An 18,761-nucleotide genomic window follows, 5' to 3' on the forward strand; every position below is an offset into this window, starting at 1 on the left:
GACAAGAACCTCAGTGCAGTTAGCCTACAAACTTGGTTGAAGATCCCAGTCTTGGTCTTGGTAAGCCTACAACCGATGGCTTTTAGTCACATTTAACCGCCTTTCTAAAGAAACCAACAGTCAGTAAGCTGATACATTTTTAGTGTCGTGCTGTGAGCCACTTGTAGAACATGTGGCTGCTGCTGTGACCAACCCATCCATTCACAGAGTGATCTAACCAGTGGATTACACTGCCACCCCTGTAGGGCCAGCTCCAACCTGTATGTTGGAAGAGGCTTCTGCACACCTGTAGCTTTACTAATGTTCCTTTAGCCTTCCTACTGTACTACACTAAAGTTTCTGTAGAATCTAATACGATTATCTTAAAACAAAACTACAACTGGAAAGCCAGTTAAACTGTTAGTAAGCACCATGCATCATCTGAGATGTTTGGTTTCCCAAAACAAGACGTTTCAACCTGCATTCTCCATGGTATGCGAGTTACATAATACACTACTTGACCAGTGTAAATCTTAATCATTCGGCCATGCGGCTGTTGTAAGTGTGAGATAAATGTATCAGCTGGGTCTACAGGCCAGAGAATACCTCGTACTGATCCAGCTTTGTGTTGAGTTAGCCACTAAATTGGCCAGCTCTGTAAATCAGCTGGCCGGGGCCTAAATGAATCAAACAGGCCAGTCCTTTCCGTCCTGGCAGCATAATGCAGTGGTTTAGATTGGAGGCTTAAAATGTGTAACACGTGTGTTTGAGTGTGGATGTAAGCGTCTGTTAAAATATGGATGCGTTCCTTGCCATGTGCATAATGCGGTCAAAAAACAGGTCAACATGGACAGGTGCTTATCTTTCCGCTTGCATGTGTGTGTGTGTGTGTGTGTGTGTGTGTGCGTGTGTGTGTGTTCATTACATTCACTCATGCACCAACCCACTGCTCTCCCTGGTCTATGGCCCATGGAGCTGTGCAACGATTATGTGTGCCCACCACCACCTCCCGTCCTCATCTCATCCTGCAGGACACGCTCTCCAGCGTCATCTCTCTGTCCTCTCTCCCACTACCCACCTATAGCGGGAGGCGCTGCTACATCACCTGAAAGAATACGCTCCCTGATGTCGAAATCACACTCAACACAACAGTGCCACACTTAGCCAGTGGTGGTTGAAGGCGGAAAAGACGTTAGGGCATGAAACGTTTTTTTTTTGTTTTTTTTTCTGGCACTGCAGTGGCTCGGGCTGAAAGGTAATGTCATTGCGCTTCAGAAAAACCTATAACGTTGAAAATGTGCTGCCGTCCTAGGTAATCCCTCTACCATGCAGGGTAACATCACGCCATCCTAAACCACCTGTTTTTCCCGCATCCTGTGCGCATACAGTAGGCTATAATATAAAAAATTCAACATTGCACGCCCGACTTTATTGATCAGTCTATATTGTTATTAATGGTATTAATCCATTTAAATTAACGACTTTAAAGCAATTCTGAGATACTAGTTTACATATCAAAATGATGCTCAATAAGCACCCAACTCAAATGCAAACTTAATTTGAACGATGCCTATAATGGCGCAAAACAGACCGTTATTTCACCAGTAATGCAAAGAAGTGGATGTGCCAAAAATCCATATTGAACCCGATTTCAAGTATGGTATCAACATTGTAAATGCATTGATCTAAACTAATAGAAGCAGCACACTAAACAGTCTACCACAAAGCTCAGCAATGCTGTGATTCAAACAGCACAGCGCATATCAAGGATGAATCCTTCAACCATGTTTCCTGAGAGACGCACAGAGAGCCTTATTGTGGCCGGAATTAGAGGAGAACAAGCGCAGTCACTCACCGATGTGGATGATTGAATCCGAGAGTGCCGACTTCCACTCCTGGCTCCAAAAAACGGCAACGAGTAACATAGCCGAGATAACTTTCATGTTGTCCAGAATTATTTCCTCCCAAAACAAGAGAAAACCACAGCTGTCTGAGTGAGAGGTAACAGAGTTAAAATCCCGAGATCCGAAGCTTCTTTCTTTAGTCCATCTGCACGGTCAAGGAAATTCCCTGTAAGCTCTTCCGTGATGTTATTCTCTTGGCGTTGGAGTGTGTTGCTTGTCTGATGAGGAAAAGAAGTAGAGATTCCCGGGTAGTCACAGGCTGGCACTCTGTTGAAATTCCTCCCAACATTAAATCATATTCTGGGCTGAGACGCAGAGAAAACCAGCCGCATCCAAACGACGCCGCGTTAAAGCGAACTGATGGGCTGGGGGAATGTGGTCGCTTACTTAAAGGAAAGAAAAGCTGGAACCGTTCGATAACGTGAGAGAAAACCTAATTATCTTGGAAAGCAGGTCCTGTTATGATGACCCGTGATTCCCAGCAGTTTAGACCTGGCAACGCAGTTTCCCCCCTGCACCAACCACCAAACCACCAGCAGCAGCAGTAGCAGCCTCAACGGACCAAGCCAACGGCCAAAACTTCCATTATGCCCAGGGGCTTTTTAATTTCCTTCACTTGGCACCTGTTTCAATATCAACAACACCAGGACACACAGACGAACCTAGTTTTGTTGGGTGGGAAAGAAATACCATATGATAAAAAGCCTTGTCACATGGCATTACCGCGGAGAGGTACCATATTCCGAAATTGTCTTTAGTTTCCTGTAGAGATGAGAGACAGAGACCGGGATGGAGAGGGATCATTCAATCAAAGGGAGCTCCGAAGCCACTCTTCTGTTCTGCGTCAGGAGAAAAACTAACCGAGGATGTGCGCAACGACACTCCGCGGTCCGCACTCCGTATGCGGTTACTCGCGTCAGCCCGGCACGCACAGTAGCTGGTGAAGAGGAGGTATGCCGCGTCCGTGTGGGGGAGAGGGAGAGAGAGAGAGAGAGAGAGAGAGAGAGAGAGAGAGAGAGAGAGAGAGAGAGAGAGGAAGCAGGAGACCCAGGAAGGACAAGAGAAAAAGAGGCAGCAACTATGAGTAGCAGCAGTTGCCAGTGCATCTACTGTCTGGAATAACCCTGTAGCAAGAGACTAGATGTGGCTACCAGGGGGGGGCAAGGGGGTGCGGAGGGGTGCCTAACAGAGAGACAGGCCAGACACATGAAGAGAGGGGTAATATTAGCTCTGCCAGAGTTAGTGGTGGGTTTATCACTCGTAATATTTAGGGGTATCAAATTAGCACTAATTTAAATTTTGTACAATAGCAACTTAAATCCACCAAGACAACTGCTGTTGTGTGGTGTGGGGAGAGTCATGTAATGCATCATTAGCACTGATTTATTATATTGTCAAATTTACTTACAGCAAATATTGGGACAGGATGCTTTCATCTTTTCTACCTTTTCCTGTAGCTGTTCCTCATATGCCCATTCCCCTCTCCCTCCGGTACATATTTTGTTGTCTTTCCCTTCATCTATCCTCCCATCCTTCTGTCCATCTATTCTATCTACACCACCCACTATCATCAATCTATCATTCCTGTCTCACTGAAGGACTGCAGACCCCACGGTTCCTCTTAATCTGCCCTGGATTTTGGATTAGGGATTAGATTGTTGGGAGCCTCAGGCTACCATTGGATTGGCGGTTTTGTACGCATTCAAGGAATGAGAGATTAAACTGACAGTGATACTGATGCTGTGAAAGCTGCTCTCGCTTCTTCTATTTGACGTTATTGATTCATTATTAAAGGTTTATATAACCACTCACATTGATGGGGAACGTCACTTGTTCAGCGAGTGATCTGAAAATACAGAGTTGAGAAGAAGCAATGGGAACACAAATAACAAAAATTGGAAGATAAAATACTCCCATATCCAATGTTTGTGCTTGCGTCATAATGAAATACATACCAAATGTGTTCAGCATATCAGTGTTATTGTAGAAATGATTGACTACTGAGCCCTGAGAGAAAGAATGCTATCTATTTTTCACTTTTATACAGATTGAAGGGGTTTTTGGTTCTTGGATCTATTTAAAAGAAACAAACAAGTGAACCGTTTGAGTCTTTGTGGTCACCCTGATTGGATTCACACTACAACCCATTCAGAGCACGACCTGTCTAGACCTTTTATTAATATAGATGAGTTCTACACCTTTTATCCACACGAACACAAATGCACACACACTCCTTGATTTACGCACTCTAGGACGTTCATACCGTAAATTACATAAACATCATTGTGAAATCACAAATTTTAATTGACTTCTTGCAGGATTATAACTTGGGAAACAAAACCTTTAGGAGGTTTGCATAATAAGGGTTTAACATTTTATTAAATGTGTCTGGATTTTCAAATGACTTTTGTGTGATGAAATAATCAGATTTTTTTTATTTTTAATTAATTAAGTATCATAGTGAAGCCTCCAGTTAGTAAATGCTTGGATTTAAGGTGCAATATGTAATACTGACAGCTAGAGTTTAAAACAATTACTGCAGTACAAATTCAAAACACTGGAAAAAGTTGTCTCCTAGGCTGAGACCGCAGCATCCACAACAATGTTGCTAGACGCTTGTCTCACATAGCCAGACATTACACCACAGCACAGCAGAGTCGCTAACGTTAGATGCTATACTGACAGTCATAAAAGCCCCTTGCTCATGTGAAGCTCAGTACCCAACTGACAGACACACTTCCTCGGCTTAGAATCAAGGTAGGAACCACTAAAAACACAACAACCTGACTGTCCTCTCCACCCGATGGACAGATTTACTTCCTGGCTTAGAATAATGATAGGAACCATTAAAAATAGCACTACCTTGCTGTCCTTTTCCACCTGACTTAAATACACACTTTATTGTCTTGGAATTATGACAACAATCGCTTAACACGCTGCAAACTCGACGACCTCTCTTCCCGATTTTGTCCTGTCAAACTGCGCAGTTGATAACAACACAGAGGCCAACACACAAAGTTATTCCATCCTGGAACAGAAACTTCAAAAGGAGAAAATACTGGCATTAGCATTGTTGTTAGAAAAGATAGTATTTCAACTTAGCCTGTTTCGGTAAAATCTGATGACGTACTGGGGTCATTTTTTAATTTGTTTATTTAATACAGTAAATATATTACATTTTGCACCTTTAATGCTTAAATGACTAACATATAAAAAAACATTTCGACTGCTGCTGAGCAAAGAGACTGAGAAAGTGCAACCTTGAAAAGCATCTCTGCACAACACGGATACACATGTACTTCTGGAAATCACCTATTTGAAAGAGGGACATCTTGCACCAAATGGGCACTCAGACTTTCATATCTATCCTGTGTGTTGGCTGAAGATTGATCCTTCACTGTAATCCCTCTATCAGTGGTGTGCTGGGAGCTGAGGGTGGCGTGGATACCAATGAGTGGGAGTATATGCTGTGACCCCGCAATAAAACGTAAACATGTAGTATCTGGCACTGGTAAATATGTTAAATAATGTAAATATGGGGTGTTATTGCCTTTAGGTTAATTACATCTCCCAAATGTAATTTTAGGAAATGGTTGATGAAATTGAACTTTTAATGCCCTCAAAAACTTTAAAATTCACTGATAATGGGAACAAATATTCGTGATTTTTACATAATAGCATAGCAATAGTAATTCAATTCAATTCAATTTTATTTGTAGTATAAATTCATAACACGAGTTATCTCGATAAACTTTACAGATAGATTAGGTATACAACACACTCCATAATTTACAAGGACACACCAGTTCCTCCAGAGCAACTAGCAGTGTGACAGTGGCGAGGAAAAACTTCCTTTTAGGCAGAAACCTCGGACAGACCCAGGCTCTGGTAAGGTGTGTCTGACGCCCGGTTGGGGTTGAACAGTACAGTACATGCTTATTCTCTTGATTACTTGTACTTCCGTTTACGTTCTTCCAGACTGCCATTTTACCTTCACTATCACAAATAATCTTTTGAGAATAAGATCTCTTCATAGCACGTATCCTTAGAAACTCAGTGGCTTTTACAAGTTTCACACTTTGTCAATGTCTTAATGTTATACTTTTACTTTACCTTTTTTACTGCCTAGTGTAGTCTCTTTCCTGGGGATTCCTTGTCACATTCAGCAGTGAGTTTTTCTTAGCACTTGCTGTTAAAAACTAGATTAAAAAGGCAACATTGTCTTTGTAAAAAAATAGGGGCCGCAGACACAAAAGGAAATTGGGCTACTCTAAGTCACAGAAACACACAGTAAGTACATATAGCACATACCCACAAAGGATAATCTGTCCCATAGGTCTAGTTCTGTTTGTAATGCAACATTACCCACAAGGCTTTGTGTCGATAATGTGATGTCTTTGTTGATCAAAACTATACTGATATTTGAAGGATATGTGTAATAAAGTAAATGCTCCTGCGACTTGAGAAAGAAAGAAAAAAGATGACAACGACAGAGGGTGAAGATGAGAGTATGTGCAATAAGTTTACAGAAGTAATGTATTAACAGAAAATAAAGCTTGTGTCACCTGAAATGGATGGATTTCTGAGTATATTTACTATTCTTAAAATACAGTACATGAACATTGTGGGATTGCTACTTTTGACAATGTAAGTGTAAAAAACAGGATCACATAATAGGATTACATGAACATGGGATCTGCGAAAAATAAATAATTCACTACTATTAGCAACCATTTGCCCAAGTAGATTAAAAGTGCCGTAGATTATTTTAGTTTAATTAGGTATCTGTTATGTTTACTATCTACTACAATGTTAAGCGTCCCATTTCTCATGGAAAATGAATCTGCACCTTGTAGAATGAAACTTTCCCGGATGTATGTTAATTACATAATTCATTGCTGACAGAACACCATTTTCCTGTTCATATCAGGCCTTTTTGTTTTAAAGAAATGATTCAAAGAAACACGTTTGTTGACACCAATATGGACTCAAACTTACAAATACTGAATTAAATTATAAAAGCCAACTTAGTAGTATGTCACAGTATGTTAGGAAGCTTTTTAAACTTGTAAGTTTCACACAAGTACATTATCCCTAACCTAACTTTAACTTAACAATTGTGCAGTATGTTGTCATAACTATGAAAAATAGTCGTACAAATATCAAGTACAAGTGCTCATATTATGCTTTTTCCCCATTATTTGTGGCATTTATATATATTTTTTGTTCAAGCAATAGGTTTACTAAGTAAAAACGCCCAAAGTCCGCCCCAAAGGGACTTCCAATCTCCAACAGAAAACACAAACTGCTCGAAACAGCCTTTACTTCTGTGACGAACGTGTGTCACTTTGTAACACACATTATAATGTTCTCCTAGCTGCTAGCGTGGCACGCCCTCATACTCTTCTGACTGGCTCGTAATGCTGACCTAGGTACTGTGCAAGTGCGACTTCCAACAAAGGTAGATAAAACAGAGAGCTCAACACACTGGGTAGAAAAATGAGCTGCAGAAATGAGCAGTACAACAAAAAGATGGAGTTTTCTGGCAATTAAACAACAAAATCCTGTATTGATATAACCTCTAATGGTGGAGGCTGGGGGTGTGGCCTTGACCAACTGTCACTTTGCTTGTTTGAAAGCCATGATGTCTCTCTCTCATGGGTTAGCCAAATTCTCTGGGCGGGCAGAGCAAAGAAAGGGGAGGTAACCTTGTAAGGGGCAAGAGTCCAGATCAGCCCATCTGAGCTTTCATTTTCTCATAGGCAGAGCAGAATACCCAGGGCTCGGTTTACACCTATCACCATTTATAGCCACTGGGGGACCATAGGCAGGCTGGGGGAATGCACATTGTCAAAAGACCTCAAATTAAAAATTGTCATGCCATGGGACCTTCAAGTTAGCTAGAGGCCAATTCATCATTCTGTATATGCAGAGGTGGAAAAAGTACAAAAATATTGTATTCAACTAAAAGTATCAAAACTTTGATAAAATATTACTCATTTACAAGTGATAAGTAGTTCATTTAAAATGTACTTTAAGTAAAAGTTACTTAGTTACATTTCTTTTTTTAACTGTAAAACACGGCAGGGGACTCTCGCGCCTGGGTAGCTCACCTGGTAGAGCGGGCGCCCACGTATAGAGGTTTACTCCTCAATGCAGCGTGCCCGGGTTTCATGTCTTCAGCTGTCCCATCAAAATAACGGCCTAAAATGCCAAAAAATGTAATCTTTAAATGTAAACACATGAAATAACAACGCAACACATATCACACACAGCATTTAAGATCCTAAGAAAGGTATAATGTGCAATTTTAGTTCAGACCATCCCCAAAAACATTTTCGAACACACTTTAAAGTGACAGTGCCATACATTGTTGGTTCTGAACCGTCATCGCTCGCCTGATACACCTCCATCTTGTTATAAATCAAAATTTTTATTTTTTTATTTAAGTAACGGATGGGTTTTGTAATGTAGCGAAATACTCCACTCAAAACGTAATCGAGGACATTTTAAATTACCAAATCTAAAAACTACTTGAAAAATTCAAAATACACATCAAAACTACTTGATGGAGTAGCGTGAGTAAATGTATTTCGTTACTTTCCACCTCTGGGTGTGTGTGAGTGTGCTGAACCTGCCTAGGTGTGAGGTAGCAGTGAAAACGTGGATCCGAGTTTCATTGATTTGCATTTTCTGAATGAGCAAAGGAATGGATTTGATAATAAAGCACTGAACCAGCCTCTGAAAAAAACAATTGAGTGGATACACCGATGCACTAATTACCCACAAGGTAAAAGAGGAGGCGGCTGAACTAATAAATATAAAAAGAGGGTGGAATGGCTTGGAGCCCATGAAGTAAGCTCCTTCTTTGTTCTGAAATGGGTGCTGCCCTTTATTTGTGTAAGCTGGAAGAAGAGTCACCTTGGCGGTGTTCAAGGACTTGTCATTTATAGTAAGTAAGATTTTATTTTGGTGCTGTGAGAGAATATACTTAAAAGCTTTTGCATGAGCTTGCAAACTTAAAACCCCAGACATAGAAACTGGTAAGCAAGATCAGACAGACATGCAAATATACGCTTCAGAGAGAGACAAAGAGTAATTCAGGTGCAAGCTGGGTGGCTTGTTAGCATGCATGTCTACAGTGGTCACAAAGTCTCAAGAACATTGTCTGTCTTGTACATTCATGTGAACATAGATTTGTGTGAGTTAATGTCAGATACTTTGCACAGAGTATAAAATAACAATGCTTTTTTTTGTGTGTGTTTGGTGCAATGAAGTTAAGGGAGACAGATAAAGTTGCAAAAAAAGATTTTTGTATAGTTCTTTAAAAATAAAAAATAAACTTGTTTTGGGGAGAACAATAATTATTGCTATTAATTATACTCTGGTCTGGGTTTTCATAAACCAAAAAGGCTCAGAATGCTGTAAATGTTGGTATAATATGATGATGGCTGGTGGATTTAAGACATCCATCCATCCATCCATCCATCCATCTTCATCCGCTTATCCGCTATCGGGTCGCGGGGGCAGCAGCTCCAGCAGGGGACCCCAAACTTCCCTTTCCCGAGCCACATCAACCAGCTCTGACTGGAAGATCCCGAGGCGTTCCAAGGCCAGGATGGAGATATAAACTCTCCACCTAGTCCTGGGTCTTCCCCGAGGCCTCCTCCCAGCTGGACGTGCCTGGAACACCTCCCTAGGGAGGCGCCCAGGAGGCATCCTTACCAGATGCCCGAACCACCTCAACTGGCTCCTTTTGACGCGAAGGAGCAGCGGCTCTACTCCAAGCTCCTCTCGGATGACTGAGCTTCTCACCCTATCTCTAAGGGAGACGCCAGCCACCCTCCTGAGGAAACCCATTTCTGCCCATTTTTGATCTCGTTCTTTCGGTCATGACCCAGCCTTCATGACCATAGGTGAGGGTAGGAACAAAAATTGCCCGGTAGATCGAGAACTTTGCCTTCCGGCTCCGGATCTTTACATTGTTAATTAATTTACTATCCTGGCCTGGGACACACATTCATACGGTTTGATAAAGGACTTATTGGACTTTGACTTATCATTGCTCTTCCAATAACAACCGTTGCTGTCCTCTGTTTAGATCATCCTGCACATCTCATCTCCGTTTTTTCCATAATCCACCGTGTGTGTGTGTGCGTGTGCGTGTGTGTGTGCGTGCGTGCGTCAGTTGCAAAGGGGAAATCAGCAGCCCCTTCCGCTGCAGAGGGCCAACAGGATTGATACAGCAGCCACGACAGCAACATCAGAGTGAAAAACCGTTACAGCGTAACAAGACATTCTGAAATGTTTTATTCGGTCTTTTGCTGTAGGTTTTGATTGTAAATTTGAGATGTTTGAGTCACAAATGTCTCGTTAAACAAGGAAATGAATATGGCGATGTACATGTGACGTCAATCCGTTCTCACTCCTGCTTGATCATTAGCGCTCAGAGTCACATGCTGATACAGAGTCTGGCACATGGGACTGCTGGGATTGGTTGAAGTTGTGGGAAACTCCGGTATTTGGTCAAATTTATTTGTCAATTTGTCAATATTTTGGTCAAATAAATACCGGTATTTGCGAAAACGTTGCGGTGATTGGTCAAAATTGCAAGGTGCACCACAGTGATTGGTTGAATTTGCGTCAATTCGCGCAATCGCAACATCGCAAAATCCAAAATGTGTGGGGATGCAAACAATACTTTACACACACGAGTAGTTGTTTGGCATACTCCTCTTTGTAGCATGAGTGGTATTTTATTTTTTTTTATTTTTTGAAAAGAAAATCATTTGTTGCATGCATAGTTTAAAATTGGGCCACACACATGAAATCAATATCACCAAAGACACTAGGCCATCACCTCCCTTTACAGAAATGCAATCCATTACCATTTTTCTGTCAATAATTGGATGCACCTTCTTATTCATTCATACTTTCTATTTATCTAGTAATACTTTAGATATGCTTCACCTGTCCAACTGCCCATAGCTTTTGCCTGGCAATGGCGGCCTGATGTGGCGGAGAGGAATGTATCTCAGGGCATCACAGGGCCCATCTAATCCACTATCTCCCAAAGAGAGTCTTATTCCCAGCCACTGTAAATCTAACCCTGGCATCAGGATCACACATACACATACATAGTGGGCAAATGGACAGTCGGATGGTTAACTGACCAAAGATAAAGGTGTGGCGCTTAGCAGGGCAAAACAGACAATTGCAAAAACACACACACACACACACACACACACAAATGCACCATTATCCTTCCGCCCTGAACACACGCACACAAACACAACCAAGATCTAAACTCATTATAAGTGAATAATTGATACACTCGGAGAGTGTTTCTTATCTAAGAGTGGAGAGACTGGAGGAGAGACACGTGGAAACAGGCAAGGAGAGAGAACCAAGGTAAAAGTAAAAGTTCTTTTTTTATTGTGTGGGGTGCTGTGGGAAGATTATCTATGTGTGTGGTGTTTGTATTATGCACATATTAGAACAGCTGGCTAGAATATTGATTCCTTACCATCTAGCTTGTCTTTAATTAGTAACATATGCACCTCTCTATTAACTGTCTGGACTTAAATTAAGTCTTTTGAAGTTAACCATGAAAATGAATCCCTTTATACCCTTTATTCCCCTTAACCCATGGGATTAAAAGGGCAGGGTGGAGAGAACTGGAAGGGTTGGGGTGGGGGCTTGAAAAAGATGGGAATGATATTGAAAGATTGAGTAAATACTGAGAGAAACAGGTAGATCCAAGCCTGGGGCCTAAGTATTGAACTAAATCAGGTTGCTGAGAGGAGGTTCCCATGGGCAATTATACAGGAACCCTTCTTACTAATCGCTCTATCCTTTTTTCCCCACCTCCTTGCATATCTAATGGTTGGGACTGTCAAGTACAAATGATTAGGAAAGTAATATGTCCCTATGGCAATCATGTAATGGTGGACATTTGAAGTACAAATATGTAACATCTGGTCTGGCTCAAAAACCTACATGAAACTGCCCGAGACTGTTCCTATGACAGCCCCCCATTGATTTTCCTCATACTTATTGAGTAAAAGAAGGGTGTTTTTTCCCAGCAATGATGGTGTACAGTAAAAACAAATAATATACATTAGCTTTCAGTGGGGTCAAGGGTTTGAGTGGAAACATTCACCACCCTTTGTTAGGGTGAAAATGATCAGCTGTGCCAGAAATTCTAATGGCTTTTTGGGGAGCTGTCCACATGTAATGGTGCTGAAACGCACAGCTAGGCTCCTGCTCAGCATTGGAGCTGTCCAGGGTGGTGCTGAAACTGAACTGAAGCAGATAAACTGGCATTTTCATAAAGCCTCATACATGAAACATTTCATAGTGTCTAGAATAGTACAGCACTGCAAAATATAATATAGTATATTGCTAGTACAAATCTATAACTACTGTTAATTTCAGACTTTGCTTTTCTCCTGTTCTGGCCGCTACATCCTTACCTATTGCCTCTACCAAGTTAATTCCTTTTCCCTTGGAGTGTTTTTTATATTAAGGGCTGTCAAAAACCAGTAGAGGGGTTAGGTATTAAAAATGAAAAATATCTAGCTGTCAATCATCTATGAGCAAACTTGTCCAATCCACAGCCCATACACAAAGGCACACATGCCTTGCAATGGACATGCACTTAAACCCTATTTGTAACTCTTTTTTATGATGTGCTTGAGACAAAATCATAACATGTAGCTCAGTTTAAAAAAAAAAAAACTTGTATCTCTGTCTCTGTACATGCATCAATTTAAAGAGAGTTCACATTCTATATCAAAGGGTCACAGTTACATTTGAAACGTCTTAAGGGGAACAGGCTTCTCAAAAACACTGCCCTTACATAATTGAAACATATAATAAGTTGGGCCAAAATATTGACATGCTTTATAGTAGCAGGCACTAAAATCCTATTTCATACACAGGGGTAAAATCATTTTAGTTTGTAGGTTAGCCAATAGTCTGGGTTAAACTGGATTGGCTCTCGGCTTTATGATATAGGACTGACATACACAGTATAGATACTTGCCATAAGCCTATTATTAGGCTTCAGCAGTTAACAGCATGAGACATTTACAGTGGAAAATTAAATAGTCTTTACACCCCTGTTAAAATGCTAGGTTTTCATGATGGAAAAAAAATTAGACAAAGATAAATCATGTCAGAATGATTTCCACTTTTAATGTGACCTATAATGTGAACAATTCAATTGGACAACAAACTGAAGGGGCAAAAATAAAAACCTCATAAAACCTCTCATAACTGGGGATGTGACTGTGTTAAGAATTAACCAATGACATTCAAACTCATGTTGAACAGAAATCATTACACACCTGCCATCACTTAAAGTAATTAATCACAAATAAAGTTCAGCTGTTCCGGTAGGATTTCACTGACATTTTCTTAGTTGCATCTCAGAGCAAAAGCCATGGTCCACAGAGAGCTTCCAAACCATCAGAGGGATCTCATTGTTGAACTATATCAGTCAGGAGAAGTGTACAAAAGAATTTCCAAAGCATTAAATATACCATGGAACACATTGAAGACAGTCATCATCAAGTGGAGAAAATATGGCACAACAGAGACATTACCAAGAACTGGATGTCCCTCCAAAATTGATGAAAAGACGAGATAACAACTGCTCAGGGAGGCTTCCAAGAGGCCTACAGCAACATTGAATGAGCTGCAGGAATTTCTGGCAAGTACTGGCTGTGTGCTACATGTGACAACAATCTCCCGTATTCTACATATGAATGGGCTTTGGGGTAGGGTGGCAAGACAAAAGCCTTTTCTTACAAAGAAAAACATCCAAGCCCGGAGGAAGTTTGTAAAAACAAACATCAATTCTCCCAAAGCATGTGGGAAAATGTGTTATGGTCTGATGAAACCTAGGTTCAACTTCAACTTTTTGGCCATAATTCCAAAAGATATGTTTGGCACAAAAACAACACTGCACATCATCCAAAGAGCACCATACCCACAGTGAAGCATGGCGGTGGCAGCATCATGCTTTGGTGCTGGGAAGGGGACCTTAGTCAGGGTGTAGGGAACTAAGAACAGTTCCAAATACCAGGCAATTTTGGCACAAAACCTTCTGGCTGAAGCTGAAGAGGAAGAGGACGTTCACTTTTCAGCATGACAATGACCCAAAGACACACTTACAAATCCACAAAACCATGGCTTCACCAAAATGAGATTAATGTTTTAGAATGGCCCAGCCAGAGCCCAGACCTGAATCCAACTGAACATCTGTGGGGTGATCTAAATGGGGCTGTACACAGGAGATGTTTTCGCAACATGACAGATTTGGAGCACTTTTGTGAAGAAGAGTGGGCAAATATTGTCACGTCAAGATGTGCCATGCTAATAGACCCCTACCCAAAAAGACTGAATGCTTTAATATAATCAAAAAGTGGTTCAACAAAGTATAGGTTTAAGGGTGGGCTCACTTATGCAACCAGGTTATTGTACCTTTTTATTTTTTATTATCCCCCTCAAAGATTTCAGTTTGTTTTTCAATTGAATTGTTCACATTATAGGTCACATTAAAGTTGGAAAAAAATTCTGACATGATTTATCTTTGTCTCATTTTTTTTATCACAGAAAACTGCCATTTTAACAGGAGTGTGTAGACTTTTTATACCCACTGTACAATATAGTGTTACAAATAAGAACTGTTCACTCTGCAGGGTTGAAAAGTGGAATTTTTTGGTTTTTTATCAGACTGCAACAGCCCAAAGCATTGGAACATTCCACTGCAGTTGCTGTTGAAGTCAGGAGTGCTAGATTTTCATTTAAAGTGACTTACTCCATAAGAGCATTCATTTCCTAAATGTTCCACAGTGGGAATGAAAACACACACTGAACAGCATCAGTGACTTGCTGTGTCTGTGGGGTTACTAGCACAAAAAGATTGTCTGCTCTCTATAAAACCAACTGTCCATTAGGTACTGTCAGAGATCTACTCAATGAGTGCACACAATGTCAGAGAGAGATTTAACCACTAATATTCAGCTTTACTGTATTTAAGGAACAGATCAGCTACCATTATAGTGTAATAGAGAATTTGGCAGGAGGAAGCTTTTGCAAAAAAATATCCCAGTAGCCATTCACTGAGGGTGGATATTTAAAACCATACTCAGAAAAACCACATGGGGAGCTGTGTTCACTCAGTGGAGCTGAAATATGGTAACATATGCTGTTTACATGTGAAATTTGGGGGTTGCTTTTATGCTAAGCCGCTTAGTTTCATGAGTGTGAGTCTTTTTAGCATGGGTGAACCCAGTGGGATTTAAATGCTAAAACTAAAAATGCTATCCTGTAAGATCATTTTAAAGACTTGTAATAAAAAATAGCATCATAGTGTATATGAAGATTTTCATTTTTAATATATTTTATTGGATACAGCATTTAAACAACATTTCCAACATACAAAATAGGTCTCCATTTCGTGTTTCCAGAACAAACAATTTTTTAAAACAAATGTCAATGTGGTCTTGTCTCGTAGGAACCTATGCGGACATGGACATGTCACTACAGTGACATTTCCCTAATGGGAAGCTGGTTCACATAGTTAATAAGTGATTTTCAATGAGAAAAGAAGGTATTGGTAGACCCTCTGAGAGTAAACTTTATCTTATCAAGTTTTATAAAAGACAATGTGTCGCACAAGCAGGCTTTGAAGGATGGTGGTAATTAGCAATTACAGAGGTAAAAGCAATAACATTAACTTGGGTTGTTGTAAGTTTGAGTCCGTCCGGAGGTCTGCCAAATACCGCTACATGGGGGCAAACCTCACCGCCAAACCTTTCGAGATTGCGTCAAATTATAGCTTCCAGAAGTTCAGCAGTTTGGGGTATGACCAGATCATATGTGTTAAAACACAAGGGGTCTGAGAGCATCTATTGCATCCTTCATCCAGGCCATCCGGGTAAATCTTGGCAAGATTGGCCTTGCTAAAGTGAATCCTATGTACACTTTGAATTGAATGAGCCTTGCACAGCTGGAGGAGGAAATGACTGCTCGCAGGGCTTTTTTCCCAAAAATCATCAGAAAGGGAGGTCTGCAGTCCTTTCTCCCAGCTTGTCCTATTTTTGTTGACAACATAGTCAGAAGATGGAGAGAGTAGGATAAAGAAATAAGATATATGACCCTTGGGTAGAGTCTCAGCCTTAAGAATTAGATCTATGCCACTTGGGGGTGGGATTTGAGGGAATAGGGAGGACTGAGTCCTAGCAAAATCCCAGAGCTGGAAGGATCTTAGATAATCAGAGCCGCTGAAGTTAAAAGTTTGCACGATTGTTCAAAGCTAGCAAAGCACCCATTCTTCATTCATATCTCTGAAATGTCGGAGGCCAAAAACGTGAATTTAGAATCAATTTTAGCAGGGAGGAAGAAATGGTTCTCGCAAATAGGGGATGTCTGAGGAAGGGTGAGCCAGCCGGAATTGCGCCTACCTTGTATGTTGAACGGAAGTTCAGTTGAAAACCCGAGAAACACAAAGCTAAGGCTAAAAATATATAAATATAATAATACATTCATCTTGACAGTCTTTACTCTTACGGCCAGGGATAGCGGTAGACGGCCCCACCTCTGAAAATCAGACTTGTAATGCTCGGACAGATCTTGTGATTGTAATGCCTAAATATTTGAATCCTGTATTAGATAGTCTAAATGGGCTGAGGATGGAGATGGCTCCATAGACAATTGGTTAAAAGCATAGCTAAAGTACTTCAGACCTGAGAGACCCGAGTTTGTTGTCAACTCTCACTCACGTGCGGCCGCGCGCAGCAGATACTACGTGTTAAGGTAGGCAGGGTATAGGTAACAGAGGAAGGTAATAACGGCAAGCTCAGAGGACGCTTCCTAAAACACTGTTCACAAGTCCCGCACCTCGAGTCGGAGTCGGAGGCGGAGTGCTAGACTGAGGCTTACGGATGTACAAAAGGAGGTCGTCGGAATATAACGAGACCTTGTGGTCTGTGCCCCATCTCTGAATCCCCTTAATTCCCTCCTCTGCCCTCAAAGTGATCGAAAGGGGCTCAATAGCAGCTGCAAATAAGAGTGGGGAATGTGGACATCCCTGTCGGGTTCCGTGAAAGAGAGGGAAGGACTTGGAGCGCTTGGTGTTAGTAAATAGTTACTGATGCACAGGGGCAGGAGTAGAGCAACCGAATCCAGAAAATGAAACCTGCCCCGAGACCAAATTGTTGGAGGGTGGAGAAAAGGTAGGCCAACTTTACCCTGTCAAAAGCCTACTCCACGTCAAGAGATATAACAACCTCCGGTTCTGAGGGATAATGCGGGGAGTGAATGATGCTGACAAGCCTTCTGACATTAACGAATGAGTACGCTCCCCTTATGAATCCCGTCTGGTCCTCTGATATAAGTTAGGGCATGACCAATTCCATTCTTCAGGCCAAGGCCTTTGCAAGTAGCTTAACGTAACGGGTAGGAGCAATATACAACGTACAACGTACAATTCAGGGGTTCTTTGCCTTTCTTATAAATCAGAGAAATGTAAGCATGTGTGAGGGTTTGTGGAAGGGAGTCCTGGCAATATGAGTGATTGAACATATCTAACAATTATGAAGAAGGTTCTCTTCAGGTTGAGCTAACTATGAAGTACCATCCTCTCTTTATGTAAGTCAGGTGATTGGTGGTTTGGGAGTGCGTTGTCCATGTACACACCAGCTTTTACCAGTTCGCCGAGCCTTACAAGCTCTATATGCATGAGATGCAAATGATATAATTTTGCCTCTAACAAAAGCCTTAAGAGTTTACTAAAGAAGAGAGGGTGAAGTCTCATTGTTCCGATTGGTGTCTTAGAAAAGTTTAATAGTCTCTGTTAAACACTTGCAAAAGTCCGCCTCAACCAACAAAAGGGGATCCAGGAGCCAAAATTTGAATCCCTTTGGCTTATGGTCAAAATAGAGGTCTAGAATAACCACTGGGAACCACTGAGTGGTCTGATACCGTAATCGGTGACTACTGGACAGAGAAAATTAATGGGATAAATGACCTGTCTACTATGAAGTAATGTATACTTGAGTAGGTGCAGTGCACATGGAAGAAAAATAAGTATTGTCTGACAGAAGGGTATAAGACCCTCCAGGGGTCAGCATAGCCATACCGGTCTATAAAGGCGCAGAGAGTCGCTTCTATTTTTGAGAGCGGAACAGGTTACGGATTAGATCTGTAACTGGGGGTGTAAACAGATGCTAATATGATGGTTTTTTGGTATAGTATACCAAAAACAATAACATAGTTACATGTACATTGAATCTGTAATCAAATGTCAGGTACAAAGTCAATCCTAGATCTTAGCAATATTGCTGTACCCCATCGTTTTCAGATTGAATTTGGAGTGTAAGATCTGTTCAATCCAAGGTCTGTTCAGTATCCGGTCAGAATCACATAAGTGTGTCTCCTGCAAAAGCATTATATCTGCGTTCAAGTCTTTTACATGCGTCATAATCTTAGTATGTTTCACCGAAGCGTTCAGTTAAATAATCCTCACAAGCTGCCTATGATTTGCCCCCCCTTTAGTCACTCCAGCCATGGTGCAGGAAACGATAGCAATGTATCAGAGCCATCCTGGGATGTGAGCAACAATTAGAGAGAAAGTTAGCTGTGTCGCTGCAACACACTCTACTGTGAAAGAAATAATTGAAAACGATTATATTGAAACAGTCCTCAAAAATAATTAACATGTCAACAAAGATTTCCCAACATACTAGACACTGGCTCCCCCAACTTGTCTCAACCCTCCCACCTTAAACCATTAAAACCTGGATGGCCTGTAATTTTCTAATGTTAAACTCAGATAAAACTGAAGTTATTGCTCTCGGACCAAAGCAC

The 18,761-nt window shown here is 41.1% G+C and overlaps 1 protein-coding gene and 1 long non-coding RNA gene across 4 annotated transcripts in view; both read right to left on the reverse strand.

Moving 5' to 3' along the window:
- Nucleotides 1-2,849, reverse strand: part of grid2 (glutamate receptor, ionotropic, delta 2) — a 468,031-nt gene extending 465,182 nt beyond the window's left edge. For 2 of the 3 annotated variants that reach the window (XR_004656592.1, XM_034871282.1), the window contains exon 1: nucleotides 1,835-2,849. Coding sequence is in view for 2 of the 3 variants with exons in the window: in XM_034871282.1 (XP_034727173.1) it covers nucleotides 1,835-1,922 (88 nt within the window). In the remaining variant the exon portion in view is untranslated. The remainder of the gene's footprint in view (nucleotides 1-1,834) is intronic. The other variant, XM_034871281.1, reaches the window with a different exon arrangement.
- A 10,185-nt stretch (nucleotides 2,850-13,034) lies between these two features.
- Nucleotides 13,035-18,761, reverse strand: part of LOC117944475 — a 13,087-nt gene continuing 7,360 nt past the window's right edge. The window contains exons 3-4 of the long non-coding RNA XR_004656593.1: nucleotides 15,035-15,038; nucleotides 13,035-13,122 (exon numbers count right to left, since the gene is read on the reverse strand). This is a non-coding gene — a long non-coding RNA (uncharacterized LOC117944475). The remainder of the gene's footprint in view (nucleotides 13,123-15,034; nucleotides 15,039-18,761) is intronic.

Source organism: Etheostoma cragini, chromosome 5 (assembly GCF_013103735.1).
Source record: "Etheostoma cragini isolate CJK2018 chromosome 5, CSU_Ecrag_1.0, whole genome shotgun sequence".
NCBI classification, from domain to species: Eukaryota; Metazoa; Chordata; class Actinopteri; order Perciformes; family Percidae; genus Etheostoma; species Etheostoma cragini.